The sequence below is a fragment of the Apodemus sylvaticus genome, chromosome 15, assembly GCF_947179515.1.
Source record: "Apodemus sylvaticus chromosome 15, mApoSyl1.1, whole genome shotgun sequence".
NCBI classification, from domain to species: Eukaryota; Metazoa; Chordata; class Mammalia; order Rodentia; family Muridae; genus Apodemus; species Apodemus sylvaticus.
The window spans coordinates 63,610,230-63,627,326 of NC_067486.1; the positions used below are offsets into that span (position 1 = coordinate 63,610,230).

The following is a 17,097-nucleotide window of genomic DNA, read 5'->3' on the forward strand; positions in this document are numbered from 1 at the left end:
GGAGAGGGAGGAGCAAAGATTGAGAGACAGAAATATGGAAGGTGGCAGACAAAGAGGAAGAAATATCAGAGGTCAGAGAGAGAGAGAGAGAGAGAGAGAGAGAGATGGATGATGGGAAGAATATAAAAAGGGTCGGGGGGGGGGAGAAAAAAAAGAAGGGAGGAAAGAACCAAACACAAGAGTAATGGCTGCCAAGGCAAAATACAAGGAAATAAATAGGAACACAAAGTGAGACATTCAACTGTTCCTGCTGTGTCCTAGGAGACTCACACCAAACCACTTCAGCCCATCACCCAGCCTGGCTACACTCCTTCCTTAATACTCTTCCTTCTTTCTCCTTCTCTGCCTATTCCCAATCCCATTTTCCATTCCATTGGTGTTGATCCTCCTCACTGAAAAGGGGCCAAAGCACTGGGGAGCTGCAGGCAGGGAGCTGTGACAAGCTGCAGGGGGTCGATGTGGGCAGGGAGGCTTTGCCAGCCATGACCAAGTCTCTGGGCACTTGCCTTTCTGAGATGCATGCTTTTCCACTTCTCCTTTGTAGTCAAAGCCCACTGCTGACTGAGAGAAGGGAAAGAGAAATGATTAGCCAGGCTCTCTGCTTCTCCCTCTCTAGGTTACCCTTACTGTCTCTTTTCAGTCCCAGAGGCAGTTTTAGGGACCCCCCCCCCCACCCCCAGCTAAGCAGACAGGCTTAAAGTAGAAACAGTGTTACAAAGCAGTGTAGAAATCCCCAGCTAAGGTCCCAGGTTTAAAGTAGAAACAGTGTTACAAATCAGTGTAGGCACCCCCATCTAAGCTCACAGGTTTAAAGTAGAAACAGTGTTACAAATCAGTGTAGGCACCCCCATCTAAGCTCACAGGTTTAAAGTAGAAACAGTGTTACAAAGCAGACTAGACCACCTGGACACTAGACCATCTAGTTCCAATCCTGATTTTCTAATTTGTAATTGTTTAGCTTTGGGAGTGTTCCTTAAGGTCTCTCAACATTAAATGAGTCTTACCCACCACAACAGTAAATTGAGGGACGTGGTCTCTCTTCATTTGGAATAATGCAACAAATAAATAGAACAAGGTGTCTTCAGTATCTGTACTGGGTTACACAAGGAATCTACACTTTTTTCCCTAAGTGAGCTTTCCAATCTTGTAACTAAAGGCTCTGTGTGCAACTGGGCCCCTCAACTCAGTCCTGCTCAACTGTACTGGTCTCAACATGGCCTCACAGGGCTCTAAGACACAGATTTTGGGGGTTCCAAGACCTAATATATTCTGGAAGCTGTGCTCCCATTTGCTCCTTAACTACCATCTTCAGAACTAGCTAGTCTCTCTCTCTCTCTCTCTCTCTCTCTCTCTCTCTCTCTCTCTCTCACTGGCTCCCCTATAACTGAGGCTGACCTCAACCTCTCTCTGTAGACAAGGATGACTGAATTTGAAGGAAGACAGAAGATGTTAATTCTTAGATAAGTAGATAGCTAGGGAGAGGTCCTGGATGAGATCAGGCTAATCCCCGAGTGTTGAAACATTAGATACAAAAACAACTTACACCAAGCCTCCACACCAGAAGAGCTCCTCTTATTGCTGTCCCCTCCCCACCCCCTGTCAGGCCACTGTGTTGCTACTCCTAGCCAGCAGGCCAACTTCCTCCTCACCCCCTGTGGCCACAGATAACCCACAAGGTAGGTTTGACTGGTCAAACTTCAGGACAGAAGGCTACTTCTTCCCAGTTTCCACAACTCTGTGGGCTACTGACAATGAGGCCCTGTGGACTCTGTGGGCTTTCTTCTCTGTGATTTCAAAGTTCCCCACCAAGGTCTCACCGAGTCAGGCCCTTGTTGTCACTTAAAATGACATAACCACTAACATCATCCTGCCTAGACCAGTTCTAGAAGGTGAAATGGAGACAAGCTTTGCTCCACAGCCTGTTAACAAGTCTATAAGCCCAAACTCTTTGGGAGCAGATGCTGCTGCCTCTCTAGGTACATGCCTGTTCATTATGCAGGGAGTTCTGGCTCTGGGAGCCATGTGCTAGCTCTGCTGCAGTGAATCTCACTAGTGATCAGCTGCATCGGTTCTCATCCTGTGATTCTACTTGATGGACAAATGGACCTGTGGAAGGAGAGCTAGCACAACTCTAATCATCTGCCTCCTCCTGGGTGTTTGTATGAACCATGTGCCTGGTTAATGAGGTGCTGGGGTAGAACCTGACCCCAGGCTAGCATGCTTCCCACGGAGCTTCTTCCCCAGCCTTTAGTCTTTATTTATAGACACAAGGGTTGCTTAGGTGATGCAATTTGTGCTTGTAAAGTAACAACTAACAATAGGGATTGGGCAAAGAGGACCAGGAGGAGCCAAAACTTAACAAGAAATTCTCTCTTGTTTATAGAACCTTTCATGTGCCACATGATATTAATGAATTTTAGCATGTCTTCTATGCTTTTACTTTCTTTTGCAGCATATTTTGAATTTTCTTGATTTTGTTTTGGCTGTATTTTCTTCAAACAATTACTTAGCAGTTTGGATTAAGTCCTACTTAATTAACAACTGCTGGCAATCTTCATCATCACCATCACCATCACCATCACCATCATCATCATCAACCACTTCTTAACCGGGTTTGAAGATTCCCTACCCCATTCCTCACTTCTGCATCTCTTCTTTATCACTCTGCCTGGTGGCTCCTTCTTTCTCCTCTCGATTCCCCTCCCCATCTCTCTTCTCCTTTCAGATGAGACTCAAACCTGTACCATGAGGGAGCATTCAGAGTCTGATATCATAAGGTATAATTTAAAGCATCTAAAAGCCACCAGCCCTTCCCTTCCCACTGTATCAGCCTGTACTCACTCAGTCCTGTGTTTTCCTTTTTAAAATTATCCTTGTATACACATGAGCCTCTAGCAACACTCCAGCTGCATGGATTATTGTTTGTTTCTCCAGCTTGTCAAAGTATTGCCATCCTAATTAATGGACTGGCATATTTGCTTATTTTGGAAATTCTCTCTTCTCTCTGCTAATGCCTTAAAGATGTCTTATTCCACATTTAATGATCTTAGCCTGTGAGTGACCAAATGATGCTGTGCTGATGAGCCCTGGGCCTCTCCTCTGCTAGGCCATATCTGTACTAGAACCGGAGCCCTGCTGAATGTAAGTGGATGATTTGATGTTCAGCACACACCCCCTGCATTAGCACCCACAAACCTGCTGAGAGAGAGAGGCCATGAGACTTGACCACTACCAAACAATGGTCGTCTCTGCTGGGTGCTGGCAAGGCCCGTGTAGTTTAAGTAGCATGGTAGTGGGAGAAAGCTGTCACCTACCTTGTCTGCCTGGTCCCTCTCAATTCCATATTTGCCTCCAAAGCCTCTGGTGGCATCAGTCTGAGATGAGTGTTTCTCCACATCAGCAATGTACTCATGGCCCATGCCACTCTAAGGGAAATCAGGAGCCCAGTGAGCAAAAGATCAGAATGACCTTAAGGAATAGCTAGAGATGGCAAATGGATGTCAGGATACAGGAAATTCCATTCTGGGTCAGATCTGTAGCCTCTGGCAGTGGTACCAGAGACCTATGATGGGAGATAACATCACCAGAAACATTCTGAGCCATTGCTCAGAACCTGCAGGGATGTACTGGAAGGCAGAAGGGAAAGAAGATAGTCAGAACAGAAGGGAGAGGAGAGCTCAAACAGGGCTAGAGTGGAGCAAACAACCGAGCAAAGCTTGGTCCTGTCAGAGGCACTGACCAGATACCACAACTGATGTCTTCCCTCCATCAACCAGCTATCTTTGGACAAGTGTAGTAGTGAATTCTGAACTTTCCAATGTGTATATCAAAGATCACTAAAGGGCTGAGGGGCTGAGGGGCTGAGGAGAGGGCTCAGTAGGTGTAGTGGCTATTCCTGGTTGTCAACTTGACTATATCTGGAATGAACTACAGTCTAGATTTGGAAGGCTCACCTATGATCCTAATTTGGAGGCTCAGATATAAGTTTCTGATTTAGATCTTGGTATGGAGATCTTGAAGCATAGTGGCTAAAACAAGGAGATCTCCGAGTTCAAGATCATCTGGAATTAAAGGCATGGAGGTGTACCCCTTTAATCTGGGCCACACCCTCTGCTGGAGACCTACAGCCTTTAATCTGGACTACATACTCTGCTGGAGATATATAAGGACATTGGAAGAAGGAAGATCTACTCACTCATCTTTGCCTGCTTGCCTCGTGGGACTGAGCAACTGCTAGATCCTTGGACTTTCATCCACAGCTGCTGCCGCCCATTTTTGGGGAGTTGGGCTATAGACTGTAAGTCATTGACAAATTCCCTAACTATATAGAGACTATCCATACTTTCTGTGACTCTAGAGAACCCAAACTAATACAGTAGGTAAGAATCCTTGTTCTGAGGATCTAAGATCAAATATCTAGCACACCCCCAAGAAAAAGCCAGGCCTGGCTGCATGAGCCTTTAAGCCCAGTCTGAGAAAGCAGAGACAGGTGGATTCTGGGAGTTCCCTTCCCATTCCGACAGCTGAAATAATCACACTCAGTGGGGGATCCTGTCTCAAGGTGTCCTGACCTGAAGGACAGTCAACAGGGTTCCCTGGACTACCTAGGGGAGAATGGGGGACAAGAGATGCAAGAGATAGACAGCAAGACAGGATTCTGATCAAGCTGTCAAATTTTATTGTTTTGCACACTGCAATATAAAGGAAAGCAAGCAGGATGTAGGGAGGGGGTATGAGGAGGCAAACATTGCCTCTGGGGAACAGTCTCTCAGGGAGCAAACATTGTCTCTAAAAAACATTGTCTCTAGGAAGTAGTCTCTCAGAATTTTCTCTCAGAATTTCATGACAAAGCTGGCTGGATTTCAAGGAAGCTGGCAAGATAAAATGAGCATGAGGAGGTTAAGTGGAAAGAGATTGCTATAGTAACCTGCAGGAGAGCTCTGTTTGTTCTAACCAACTCAGATGAGCTCTGTATGTACTGACCACCGTTCTATTTGGCAAACCTGAAAGCTAATATTTTTCCTTCTAAAAGTAGGCTTGAGCATGTAAGATGGCTGAAAAGTGGAGGTTTTAAGATTTATGTGAGAATGGCTCCTGGCATCAAGGCACTGAGGCAGAGAGCTGTAGAGGATGACATTTGGCATCCTGCTGTGGCCTCCCCTTGTGTACACTTGTCTGCACCCACCTACCCACACACAGAGTCTATACTACTTAGCCAGAGACTAGACTAAGCAATCCATCAATATTAACTTCCTTGGGCAAATCACTGATTGTTGTGATATTGTTCCCCAATGTTAAATAATTAAGGAGCTAACACAGCTGATCCAATGCTCCCTCTGTAACATTCTGGGAGTCCCACAAACAGAGTTTCCTCAGCTGAACATCATCTTTGCATTTGGCCCCTAAAAGCACTTGGCTCAGCAACAGTGTTCATAGGTGGTTAAATCCGGTTCCCTTTCCTTTCCCATGTGCAGTGTCCCTGCCTAGGCCACACAAAGGCACACTTTGTCATCTCCCATGGGTCTCCTTCAGGTTAGCACACTGGGGCAGCCAGCCCTTTAGAATGGGCTGAGTAGATCATCAATAGTCCTTATGACTATCAACAATTCAACACCTATTAGCAAAGACCTCCCACAACAAGGACTAAGTGCTATGTAGATTTCTCTTCCATACTTCCTTGCACTCCCCAAGCCCCCCTCCCACCAGCTAAGAGCACCCACCTTCACTGGTTACAGGAGCTCTGGCTCTTCTAGTCCATACCAGGCATCTCCTCCAGCAGCTGCCACCTCAGGGCAAGTAACCGAGCAGCTGCTTCAGTTCTGTTTTCTTTCATTTCCTGCCACACTGTCCTCAAGCTTACTTCCTGAAGTTTGAGTCAGTTCCTTATACTTGGGGTGCTTAAAAGGGTTAAGTGTTTCTGTGTCTAGTATTTTGCAAAGTATTTCAGGTCCCAGGAAAGTTACAAGAATGGCCATGGAGACAAATCCCTTACCAGTTAAGACAGGATCAAGAATGCTGGAGAACTGTTCTGTGTCCTACACAGGACAGTTGCAGCTAAGATAGTAAAAGAATTCACAACAAGGCAGGTAGGTGTGGTAGTGTAGGACCTCCTTTTGAGGAGACCCCAACTCCATTCTTGGGATAGCATACACCCAGGGAAATGTGAGAGACCAACTTGATGCAAACACATGAGGCATTTTATTATCGGAGCTCCGGGCTGACACGTATCTCACACAGGAGACAGAGGAGTCAACCCTGAGGCTCAAAAGTTAGGGGTTTATATAGGAAAAGTCAGGGGGGTTGGCGTAGTTACACATGATTTGCTGTAACTAACAAACATTGGTGAGGGATTCTGGCACGCAGGGTGGGCTTTTTGGCATACGTGCAGATCCAGCCGTCAGCAATGTAGGAGGGCAGTTTATTTTTGTTAGCAGGAAGGTCACTTTGATATTAGTAAACTGCATCCAAGGGACAGGAGACAGGAGTCTCCAGTCCAGATGGTGTATGACCCATAGGAGATTGCCCAGGCATGCCCCTTATCTTTTATGGCCAGTCTGTTTGTGGAAAGACTCAACCACAACCTTGCTTTAAGCTTGTCCAGTGTGCCCAGGCTCTAAGTCTGCTTGCTGCCTCAACTATGGATTCTGAAAAGTTCCAACTCCCTTCATTTCCCCTCTTCTTTTCTTGTTAGGAGTTCTAATCTTAGAACTATAGAACTAAATCTCTGATTCTATATATTCTGGATTGTCCTGCCCTAATCTCTGATATTGCTGGCATAGCATAAGAATCTGTACAGCATTTATATGTTCCCTAATAAAAACTATTAACTTGTTTATCACACAGGTTCTAATTGTAAGCAAAAGGAGTAAAATTATAAAGGGTCTCATCAAAGCAGAAAGCAGGGTGGTCAAGAGTACAAGATAAGGGCCTTTCTACCAAGTCTCAAGATTTTTTGCGCAGTGGCATCTAAAGTAGACCGTATTAAGGGCCTTTCTACCAAGTCTCAAGATTTTTTGCGCAGTGGCATCTAAAGTAGACCGTATCTCCAACTTGGAAACAATGTGGGTCTTCTAAGTCTCCTCCTGAGTAGGTCTCCTGGAGCTGCTTCTATGCTCGCTGCCTCACCCACTCGAGCACCTTGAGCCTAGAGAACAAAAGCCTGAAGAGCACAATGGATAGGAGAGCTATCTAATCATTAACACCAGTCTCTGTGGTCAATTTGGTGAGGGTTTCTTTCATCAGAGTTTCAGCAACTGTTCCTGAAGCCTTCTTATATATAGATCTAGTCACCTATCTGGAAGCAATGAGGAGTCTCTGGCATGCCTGGAGCATTTAAGGCAAATCATATAGTGTGGGACACCTCCTAGGAGGGCCCAGTGGACACCAAAGGAGTTGGGGTACCAAAGAGGAGCTCTAGGGGGATCAGGTTAAAATGGTAGGGGCTGTTCAGAACCAAGGGGAGAGGCACCACCCAGCCTGAGCCAGTCTCCAAGGTCAATTTAGTTAAGGTCTCAAATAGGATTTTGTTTATTTTCTCAACCTGTCTTGAGCCCTGGGGACAGTAGTCTAATAATTTTTCCAATTAGTCCCCAATATCGCTGTCAATGTCTGACTTACCTTAGAAACAAAAACAGAACCATTATCTGATTTAATTATCTTGGGCACTCTGAAACTTGGGAAAATTTCTTTCAACCTTGGCAGCTGTTTCCTGCTTATTGGGGAAAGTCTCAACCCATCTAGAGGAAATTGTCTATAAATGCTAGAAGGTATTTTATAACCATATTTTCTTGCCTTAGCTTTTATAAAATCTAATGTACTCTAAGCTATTCTCTTCTAGGTCTTCTGCCCTGTTTACTCTTTACTGCATAAGCATTTACTTGCTGGCATATCTTACACTGTTCTATTATCTCTCTAGCCTAAAACCTGAGTCATAAATATATACGTTTGGTCCCTTAACTGCCAGGACAAGGTTTTTAATCCCCTAAATGAGTCCATCTGTGCATTTGGCCTAGTGAGTCTTTGGCTTACATTCTGGGGAGTATAGTTCTCCCTTCTTGTGTGCACCTTCTCTTGGTATTAGTTGGTAGGGTGGTTAGCAATCTCAGTCTTTTTTTTTTTTTTAATTGAGGCTGTTCCTTAATTTTGTTCTATTTCCCAGTGGCTGTGTCTTACAAACCCATAACCAGTATAGGGTCCTGCATATCCATTCCTGGAGCCACTTGCTCTGCCTGGTTATTGTCCATTGAGTCTTTTCCCTTTGGATGTCCTGGGCAGTGAATACTCACAGTGGCTGACTTCATTAGGACATCTAAGAAGTCCAAGATTTCCTGTTGGTTTCCTCTGATGTGAGCAGTCCTCTTCGCATATATTCCTGTGAACGTGGACTGTAGCAAAGGCATACCTGTTATCTATATGGCTGTTGATTTTCTTGCTGGTTCCAAGTTCCAAGGTCTTGGTGAGGGCAACAAGCTCCACTTTCTGCATTGACATGCCAGGGGGTAAAGATTCTTCTACCCAAATGACATTTGTGTTGTCCATCATAGCAGCACCTGCTTATTTCTGTCCATCATGGAGAAAACTGCTCCTGTCTGTAGTGACTTTCAGCAGGGGTCAGTCCCTTTTTTTTGGGCCAGTTAGCTGTAGCCCATTGAGCAGGAAGCATATCTGCGCTCTCCCCCCCATTTTGGAGAGTATGTCTTACTCCAACAGAGAGTAGGAACAGTCTTGGGTGACCCTAAATGAATGGGCTACCCATCCCATCCCTAGGTCCACTGTTCTTCAGGTAGTCCATGAATACATTTTGGTGCCAGTAGCTTCTTGGACCCAAGATCTTTTCTTGGAAACAGTGCCATTGGCTTGGAAGACCGAGTGTTGAGCTCCTGTGTCCACCAAGAACTGAGTGGGTTTCTCTTTTTTTCCACAGTTATCTTGGGTTGGGGGAGGTGGTTAGAAACCTCATCTCCCTTAGTCGCTGTCTTCACCCAGGGCTAACACCTGGGTTTGCCATTTGGGTGCACTTTTCCCAAGACCTGGGAATTCCTGTTCCCGGCTTCTATCTCTTAGGGCACACTCTGGCTCAGTGGCCTCTCTTCTTACAGTATGCACACTGGTCCTTTTCTGTCTCCCTTTTTTTCTTTTTCTAACTATTATAGCCAGGATTCTCTATAGCTTTCTTCCTTCTCTGTCATTTTTTTCTTTTTTCTGTTTCTTCTCTTCCTCTGTCTCCCTGTCTCAGCAAGCTGTAGTAAATATCTCTATAGACTTTTTATTTTTAAGGCAAGGAAATGTAGCTGAAGGAGCAAACTAGCTCTTCCATTTGCCTCCAAACTGCTCGTCACTTGCCCCCATTTTTACTAGACTCCATCTTTAAAGACCATCTTCTAAAGGTTCTATCCCTTCACTATGCCCTCTCCACATTCATAGTCCTTCTCAGCAACCTGCACCAAATCCCTCTAGCCTCTGAAGCTTTTTTCTGATATTTCTATTAGCCCCATCTATAAAAGCTATTGTCATAATATAATAGCTTTATATTCCTTGCCCCTGGATTCATAGCATAGATGTTGACAGAATGCCTCTATGAGCTGCTCTAGAAAAGCTGCAGGTGACTCATCTTGTCCCTGCTTAACCTTACATACCTTGGTCAAATTTGTGGGCTGCCATGACCTCCAGACCTGGCAATGGAGTCTGGTGTTGGTCTTTCAGGTGCCTCTTACCTTTTGTCTGAGGGAGTAATATTCTTGGCTTCTTGGATTACAAATAAAACAGTCCCAAAGATATTAATTACTCTTTTGAGAAATATACCCTTAGTGAGAGAGTTACCATGGTATCAGGATAGGTGGTCTCAGGTCTTCTCTAAATATCAATTGAGCATAATTATTACCATTTTGTAAACTATAAACTATAAGATAGGCATAACACTTAGTTTATCATCTCTGTCAATGAAACAGAACCCTTTTCATCATTATTTTAAAAGACTGTCAGAATTAGCATTTAAAAATTAACATTGTAAGAATTGACTCATGTCCTGGCTTTAAAATTTATGTCATCTGAAAATCATTTATTTAAATCTATATCAGCTTTCTCAGGATTAAACAGCTTGGGCTGATACCATCAGAAATCTAAGAGTGACCAATATTAACAAAAAATAATATATAGAAAGCTTAACATAGCTTCTAAGACTTAAACATTATATTCTATGGATTTTTTACCTTTTTGAAAACCAACTATCTATGTAAAGTAATATGGACTGTTGTCTGTTAAAGTATCTTCAGCTACTTCTGATTAAAACTTAGAAAACACCCTAACAATAAACTCAGAGCCTTAAACTTCTATTTGGCCCTAAACTCATAGGCTTAAGCACCTCAGATTGGTAATAAACAAAGAACTGGGTGTAAATCCTGTACTTTCAAATTTAGTATTTATAACAATGAAAACCTTGATTTTGTTTTAAAAGATTGTATCAAATAAGAACTTATGCCTTGAACTTAATAACAATTATAAAGATTTTTATCACATGAAATTAATTTTATTTTCTCTCCATTTGGAATCTGACAATTTCTATATTCTCTAGAAAGACTGTTTCTTCAATCTGAACATGAATGTTGAGATATGAAGGGGAGTGCTATTTTCTGTAATGTAAATCTCAAAACAAGATTTTAGTATCATAAAGACAGATTTTTTTATTTAATATTTTAGAATCCAGTCTTTTGGAGGTCTCCCTTATTTTGACCTCTCCTTGTGTTTTGAGTTGTTCTGAGTCACATGACCTGATTTTGGCATACTTGAGAAAGTTGTTTTTCAGTCCAAAGTCCAAATATTATTGTCCATCTAAGTCCAAGAACATAAAACATGATATAAAACAACACTACATAGAGAGCCAGCCTGACCTTGCCACCATCAGGCCTCTAGATTCAAGAACATAGAGCAAGGAAAATCACACAATTTGCCCCCAGAGGGGACATCAGGTGCTCCTGCACAAATTGCAGGGAGGAAAGCCTTATTCAGCTCTCTCCAGGGTCCAGTTTCCTCCAGACCCCCGCGGTCTCGACTCTAGCAGCTGCCAGTCGAATTCCCCGCACCAGACAGGCTCCCGAGCCCCAGAAGCTTGCAAGCAAAACCAAAAGCTCTCAGACAGGCTTATAGACTCAGACCTTGACAAATGGTGAGACAGACAGAAAACAAACTGCGGCACCTTCTAGTGGTCAAACTGTAGACAAAGACACACAAAACTGACAAGTAACCAGATCAGCTGATGGGGTGGGATTCCATTTCCACTCCCTTCTCTCAGTAGAAGGAGTACTCCGTCCCCTTCATTCCGGAAAACTACAGTCAGGCCCTCCTGACTGTCTCTCACCCTTGGAGCATCCTCCAGGGTTGCAGCCTGCGGGACTCTAGGATGTCTCCCTCCGCAGCTGCTGGGACCTTACAGCTCGCAGCGGCAGCTGCAAAAGAACCACGGAGTGGGATTCTGCTTCCACTCCTTTCTGGTAACAAACAGAAACCAAGACACATACACAGAGGCGCCACACTCAGACACTCAGGACATTTAGGACAAAAACATCATTGGCACACACACACACACACATACACACACACACACACAGAAGTACCTCCAAGGGGTCTTCGAGGTTCCTGGGTTCCACCAATTTCCCCGTACAGGCCACAAAATGTAGGACGTCCTTTTGGGGAGACCCCCCCCCACTCCATTCTGAGGATAGCATACATGAGAAACGGACTTGAAAACACGAGAGATGGACGATGCAAACACATGAGGCAGTTTATTATAGGAGCTCCAGGCCGACATGTTTTCTCAGTACTATACATTAGCTTCACAAATTCACATCCTATGGTTCTGCTCCTTTAAGTCAATCTCAGGATGGATTTTCTAAACAACCTCATCTCCTTTGGCTCCAGCAGCTGAGGCCAGAATGATGCTCACAGCCATGTGATGCTGGCCTGTGAGATGAAGGAGTTTCAAAACTTTCTACTCCAGTAACCAATCCTCCTTCCCTCCCTCCCCACGGAGTACAAATACAGGCATGTAACATCTGTGCTAACAGAGAGTCCCACACAATTCCTTATTCTGAAAATAACTTTATTATTTTACAGTAGTTGAGGACAGTTTTTGGGATGTTGTGACTAAAATTTAATCACCACAGAACAAAGGGCTGATCAGTGAGCCCAGCAGTTTTCTCTTCTTGAGGGGGTGAGACCAGGAAGGGAGCACATCATGTCCGTAAAGGGGAGGACTGACACAGTGGGATCCATCCATTCCTCGCCACCGCTCTCAGGACTGGATTCAGGAGCCTCACCTTCTCTCTCCACTGCCTCAGCCCTGTTCCCAGAGGTGGGTGACAATGGCACTGGAGACAGAATAACCAAGCACAGCAGTGCAGTAGCTTCATAGCTCTTGAGGCTAGTTGTGATGTGGTAACTCAGACCTGATAACAGTTCACCTTGGCATGGCCCCACTGGCCTTCCGACACCGTCTTAAAATCTCTATGGAGGCACATCCAGAAAATAGGACTATAGAATTTGAACCTTGCTGTCCATCACCAGTTCTTCCTACCTTCTGGTGCAAGGGAAGGCACTGGCCAGTTAATACCTTAGTCTACATGTGACAGAAGGCATAAGCGATGGGGTCTAGTCCTGACAATCCACAGCAACAAACCCTCCCTCTGCTGGCGATGGAACAGGCAGGAAGAAAATGCCTTCCTCCCTGAGATCCAACAGCTGGAGCCTGGGAGCCTTCCAGCTCCCACCTGAGTCTCCACAGACTGCTCACATGTCCTATGGGACAATGCGTTCACTGCCCACGACTCTGCATTCCTCCTGAGGCAGCAGAAAATACAGGCAACGAGGCAAAGCAGGTTACCAAGGAAAGTGATACTGAATTCCAGATTACTGCGTTTATTTGGACCCTCTTGTTGGCATCGCTGCAAGGCCTCTCAGCACCTACCACCACCATAGAGGATGTGGATCTGCAACATCTGAAGACGCACGTGTGAGCACAGCACATCTGGGAAGCTGCTCAGACCCAGCACACGTGTTTAAGGAGAGCGGATGCTGCAGGCCTTTAGGCCCGCCTGTCCTCACAGCCACCTCTGTTTTCACAGGCACTTTCTAAGAGGAGGAGGATAGGCTGAAAGTGAGAAGGCTGCTGTGGAATCGACAATCCTGACACTAGAGATGAAGGAACTACAAGTTCAAGAGTTGTGACCAAGTAACAAGTTTATAGGTGGCCTGTAAAACACAGAACCAGTAAAACATGAATCATTAGGAAGTAGACGGCTGCAAGCAGTGGCACTCGGGTCCGGGAGTGGCAGAGTGAACGCAGGACCCGCTTCCATCCCGCACTGCTCCGGGTCTGAAATGCACAAACAAACCACGTGAAATCAGAGTTCTTCCCCTACACAGTAATACTGATCCCAGCCTCTAAGTAGAGGGGCATCTTGGGAGACAGTCTCCTCAGTGGCTGGACATCTCCACCATAGCCCACCTCCACACCTGAAGGCCATCCCCACAGCACTGAGTCAGCCCCAGGTCCTCATCTTACCCTTCGACAGCTGCTGCCTGGGAGATCCATCAACAGCACCTGCTCCTGAGAGCCACAGGCACCAATGATGTGAGTCCGGGCCGAATCCCATTCGCTAAGTTCCAACCTGTATTGATGAAAAACAAACAACATGGGTCCCCTGCATGTGATTCTTCCTAGTCATTCCAGGAAAGTGGCCTAGGGGACTGTCAGTAAAGGCTCCTCCCCATAGACCTGGCCCTCACAGTAGTAAAGGGGACTGCCTATTTAGGATGCTGGCTTGAGTACTTCCAGTTCAAAGGGTGGTCTTGTGTCTTAGTGTCTTGTCCATGACGGTATGAGCAGCAGCAGGAAGCAGAATACCTGTTTGTCTTGTGACTCGTGTTCTTTATTCCCTCTCTATGGCACCCTTGATTCAGAGGCTCACCCCCTCTCCTCTCTTCTCTCCCCTTGCTCCTTTTTTTTAGAGGAAGAGACTTATTATACAGTCTAGAATAGTCTTGAAATTACAATCCTGGCTCTGCTTCCCAGGGCTGGAATTACAGGCAGGCACTGTCACAATTGGTACCTTTTTCTTTTTTAAATGTATAACACGCAAAAGCACTTAAGAAATTCTTTAGGGCCCTTAAAGTGAAATTGGGGTGGGCGGTGGAGGTGGGAGGTGGGAGTGGGTTGGGTGGAGGGGCATATACTTGGAGGCAGGGGTGGGAGGAGGGGTTGGAGGATTTCAGGGAGGGGGGAACCAGGTATGGTTTTAGCATTTGAAATGTAAATGAAGATTATGGTCAATTAAAAAAAAAAAGAAGCCTTAGCAGCTTTCTGTTTCTCTGTCTGCTGACTTGTTCATGAATGAATTCATTTAGAAATTCTCCCTTAAGGAGACACTGCCATTACTCAGTGGCCTCTGAGGACAAAGGGGCAAAGCCACAGCTCATCATTCATCAGCCCCAAACCACAGGTCTTCACTGGAGTGGGATGGATGCAGTTCCTCTCCTCTGCATGTCTCTTCCCCACACAGGGACTCTAGCAGTCGAATGCTTCCTTTCTCTGTGGGCCACTCCATTCTTCAGCAGAGTGGAAATGAACTGGGTCTAGGTGGCCCATCCTCAGTTTGTCACCTGCTCTCCATTCTACTCTCTGCCAGGAGGAAAGTAGGAGGGGCTAACCTTAATTGCTGTGGTTCAGACACAGTCTTCAGAGTCATCCTGACTAAGCTGTCTCAAGGTGTCCAGATGAGGGGAATTGACCTCAAGGGCCAGGTTTCATAGATCTAAACAATTTCATAAGTGGCATAGAAATGGACATGAACAAAGAGGCCTGGAAATCGTTGCAAGGCCACCACACCATGCTGCACCGTGCTCCTGCAGAGCACACGCCCAAAGCCACCTATACACAGATGTTGAAAACACTGCAGCGGTGACTATACTGGACAGGAAAGAAGGAAATCTCACCTAAGACCTGCTCCCTGGGGAAGGCATTGCAGGAAGGCAGTAATGCACCCAGTGCCATTTGCTATGAGGGAAGAGACATCAGACACAGTGGCCTGCCCTTGCAGAAATAGTAAAGGTTCCAGCAAAGCCTATGACTGTTAGAGGTAGGTCAGGCTTAGGCAGTGTGTTTGTCCATAAATCAGTCACATACTGTTTCTTAAGGGACATTTTATTCTTCCTTAGGTTACAGTCTGTAAAATTTCAGTTGGCTAGCTATGTGTGCTGGCTCAGTCACAGTACTCAGGAGGCAGAGTCAGACAGACAGACAGAGGCAGAGACAGAAACAGAGGCAGAGGCAGAGGCAGAGGCAGAGGCAGAGGCAGAGGCAGAGGCTGAGGCAGAGGCAGAGGCAGAGGCAGAGACAGGTGTATCTCTGTGAGTGCAAGGTCAGCCTGGTCTACAAATTAAGTTTGAGACCAGCCAGGACTACACAGAGAGACTGTGTCTCAAAACCAACCAAACAACCAAACAACCAAATGTCTTGGTATGAGGTATATAAGGTAATTAGAATTCTTCTATTTGATTCTTTAAAGAATCTGACACTGGCCCTGGAGATGGCCCAGTGCCTAACAGTGCTTGGGTTGCAAGCATGACAATCTGCACTGAGGTCCCCAGAGGCCATGTAACAGCTGGTCTGACTGGTCACACCTGTAACCCCAGCACTATGGAGGCAGGAGGATGGCTAAAGGATTGCTGGTCACTAACAATGGCAAATATCAGGTTCAATGAGATACTCCATCTCAAGGGGATAAGGTAGAGAGTGACAATAAATCAAGACATCTAAGGTCCTCGGACGTTGTTTCCCAACCCCTCCCCCCATGCAAAGACAGAGACTTTGAGATACAAGAATCCAACAAGTGCCTCACATAGCTGTGGGCTAGAGTGAAACAACTTCACAGCGTACTTGCCTTATATGCATGGCAGACATATTATTGAGCCCTAGGAGTGACTGCCTGTGGATGCAGGCCTCTGAACCTCCAGGGGGCCCTGCTTTTGTATGGTGAACATGTCAACTCACCCTGAGCCTGGCCACAGAAAGGCACAGGCACAAGAGCAAGGCCAGGAGGTGAGGCATGAGCAGGAAGGGCCGGCCCACACCTACTTTTGGATCTGCTCCTTGGCCAGGGAGAGTGCGTTCTCAGCAGTCAGCCTTCCGTCTCGCTCTTCTTCCAGCAGCTTCTGTAACTCGCTCAGCTCTTGTTTACTGGTGCACAGCTGCTGCTGGGCTTCAGAAAAGCTGGGGTAAAAGGCAAATAAAGGGCACGGATGATGCAGAACCCAGTCTATAACATAGCCTCCCAAGGCTGCAAGTGTGTCTCCAGACACACAGACTACCATGGAGGCACACAGGGCAAACAGAGCAACAACACCCACGGGGAGATGTGAGGCTGTGGAACAGTTTTAACTGCGGCCTCTGTAGTGTTGTGTGCATATGCACTTGTGTGAGAACCACTGCTCACTTCCTTCACACAACCTGCTGGGTGTGTTACCCTCCTACATTACTTCTGTGACACTAGTCAGATAATAGGGCATATTAAGTGCACAGGGTGAACTCTATTTCCACCGATTATAACCTAATTTCTTTAAAACAGCATACACTGATCACACATGACAGGTTTCATTAGGACATTTCCTTACGTGTAGATAATGTGTATTTTGGTCATATTTAGTCCCATTACCCTCTCTCCTTTACCACCCAATTTCTTTGCACCAGGGATTTCTGGAGGGTATAGCCTGCTCCTCCTACCTTGGCTGCACCTCCCCTGTGGTCTCAGGTTCACTCCTTCTGTTAATTTCATCATTTTTCTGGGGTGCTCCTGGAGCAGCATCTCCATTTAGCCTCCCCTAGAACAAACAGCAGCTTAGTAGCTATGAGGGAAGTTCTCAAGACACTGTATGCCTGCAAACTGAAACCCTGTTCCACAGCAGAGGGAAGGGACAGTCCCTAGCTACGTTCCCACCATCTCTCTGAGCTCTGTCCTCCTGTCATTAGGAATTTGTTTGGTTGTTTTTCTTAGGTATCATCCCATAACCACCGTAATTCCCTCTTCCCATCACCGTCCCAGCCTCTCC

At 45.8% G+C, this 17,097-nt stretch overlaps 4 protein-coding genes across 19 annotated transcripts in view; 1 reads left to right on the forward strand and 3 right to left on the reverse strand.

Annotated features, from left to right (window-relative positions):
- Positions 1 to 17,097, forward strand: part of Eaf2 (ELL associated factor 2) — a 1,192,577-nt gene that overhangs the window by 1,014,831 nt on the left and 160,649 nt on the right. The window lies entirely within an intron of this gene.
- Positions 1 to 17,097, reverse strand: part of Golgb1 (golgin B1) — a 247,039-nt gene that overhangs the window by 163,132 nt on the left and 66,810 nt on the right. The gene's annotated exons all lie outside the window — the stretch shown is intronic.
- Iqcb1 (IQ motif containing B1) overlaps positions 1 to 17,097 on the reverse strand; it is a 228,264-nt gene that overhangs the window by 87,397 nt on the left and 123,770 nt on the right. The gene's annotated exons all lie outside the window — the stretch shown is intronic.
- Positions 12,078 to 17,097, reverse strand: part of LOC127665816 (golgin subfamily B member 1-like) — a 59,257-nt gene continuing 54,237 nt past the window's right edge. The window contains exons 14-17 of the mRNA XM_052158395.1: positions 16,772 to 16,869; positions 16,127 to 16,261; positions 13,556 to 13,661; positions 12,078 to 13,366 (exon numbers count right to left, since the gene is read on the reverse strand). Of these exons, the coding sequence (XP_052014355.1) occupies positions 13,232 to 13,366; positions 13,556 to 13,661; positions 16,127 to 16,261; positions 16,772 to 16,869 (474 nt within the window). The 3' untranslated portion in view covers positions 12,078 to 13,231. The remainder of the gene's footprint in view (positions 13,367 to 13,555; positions 13,662 to 16,126; positions 16,262 to 16,771; positions 16,870 to 17,097) is intronic.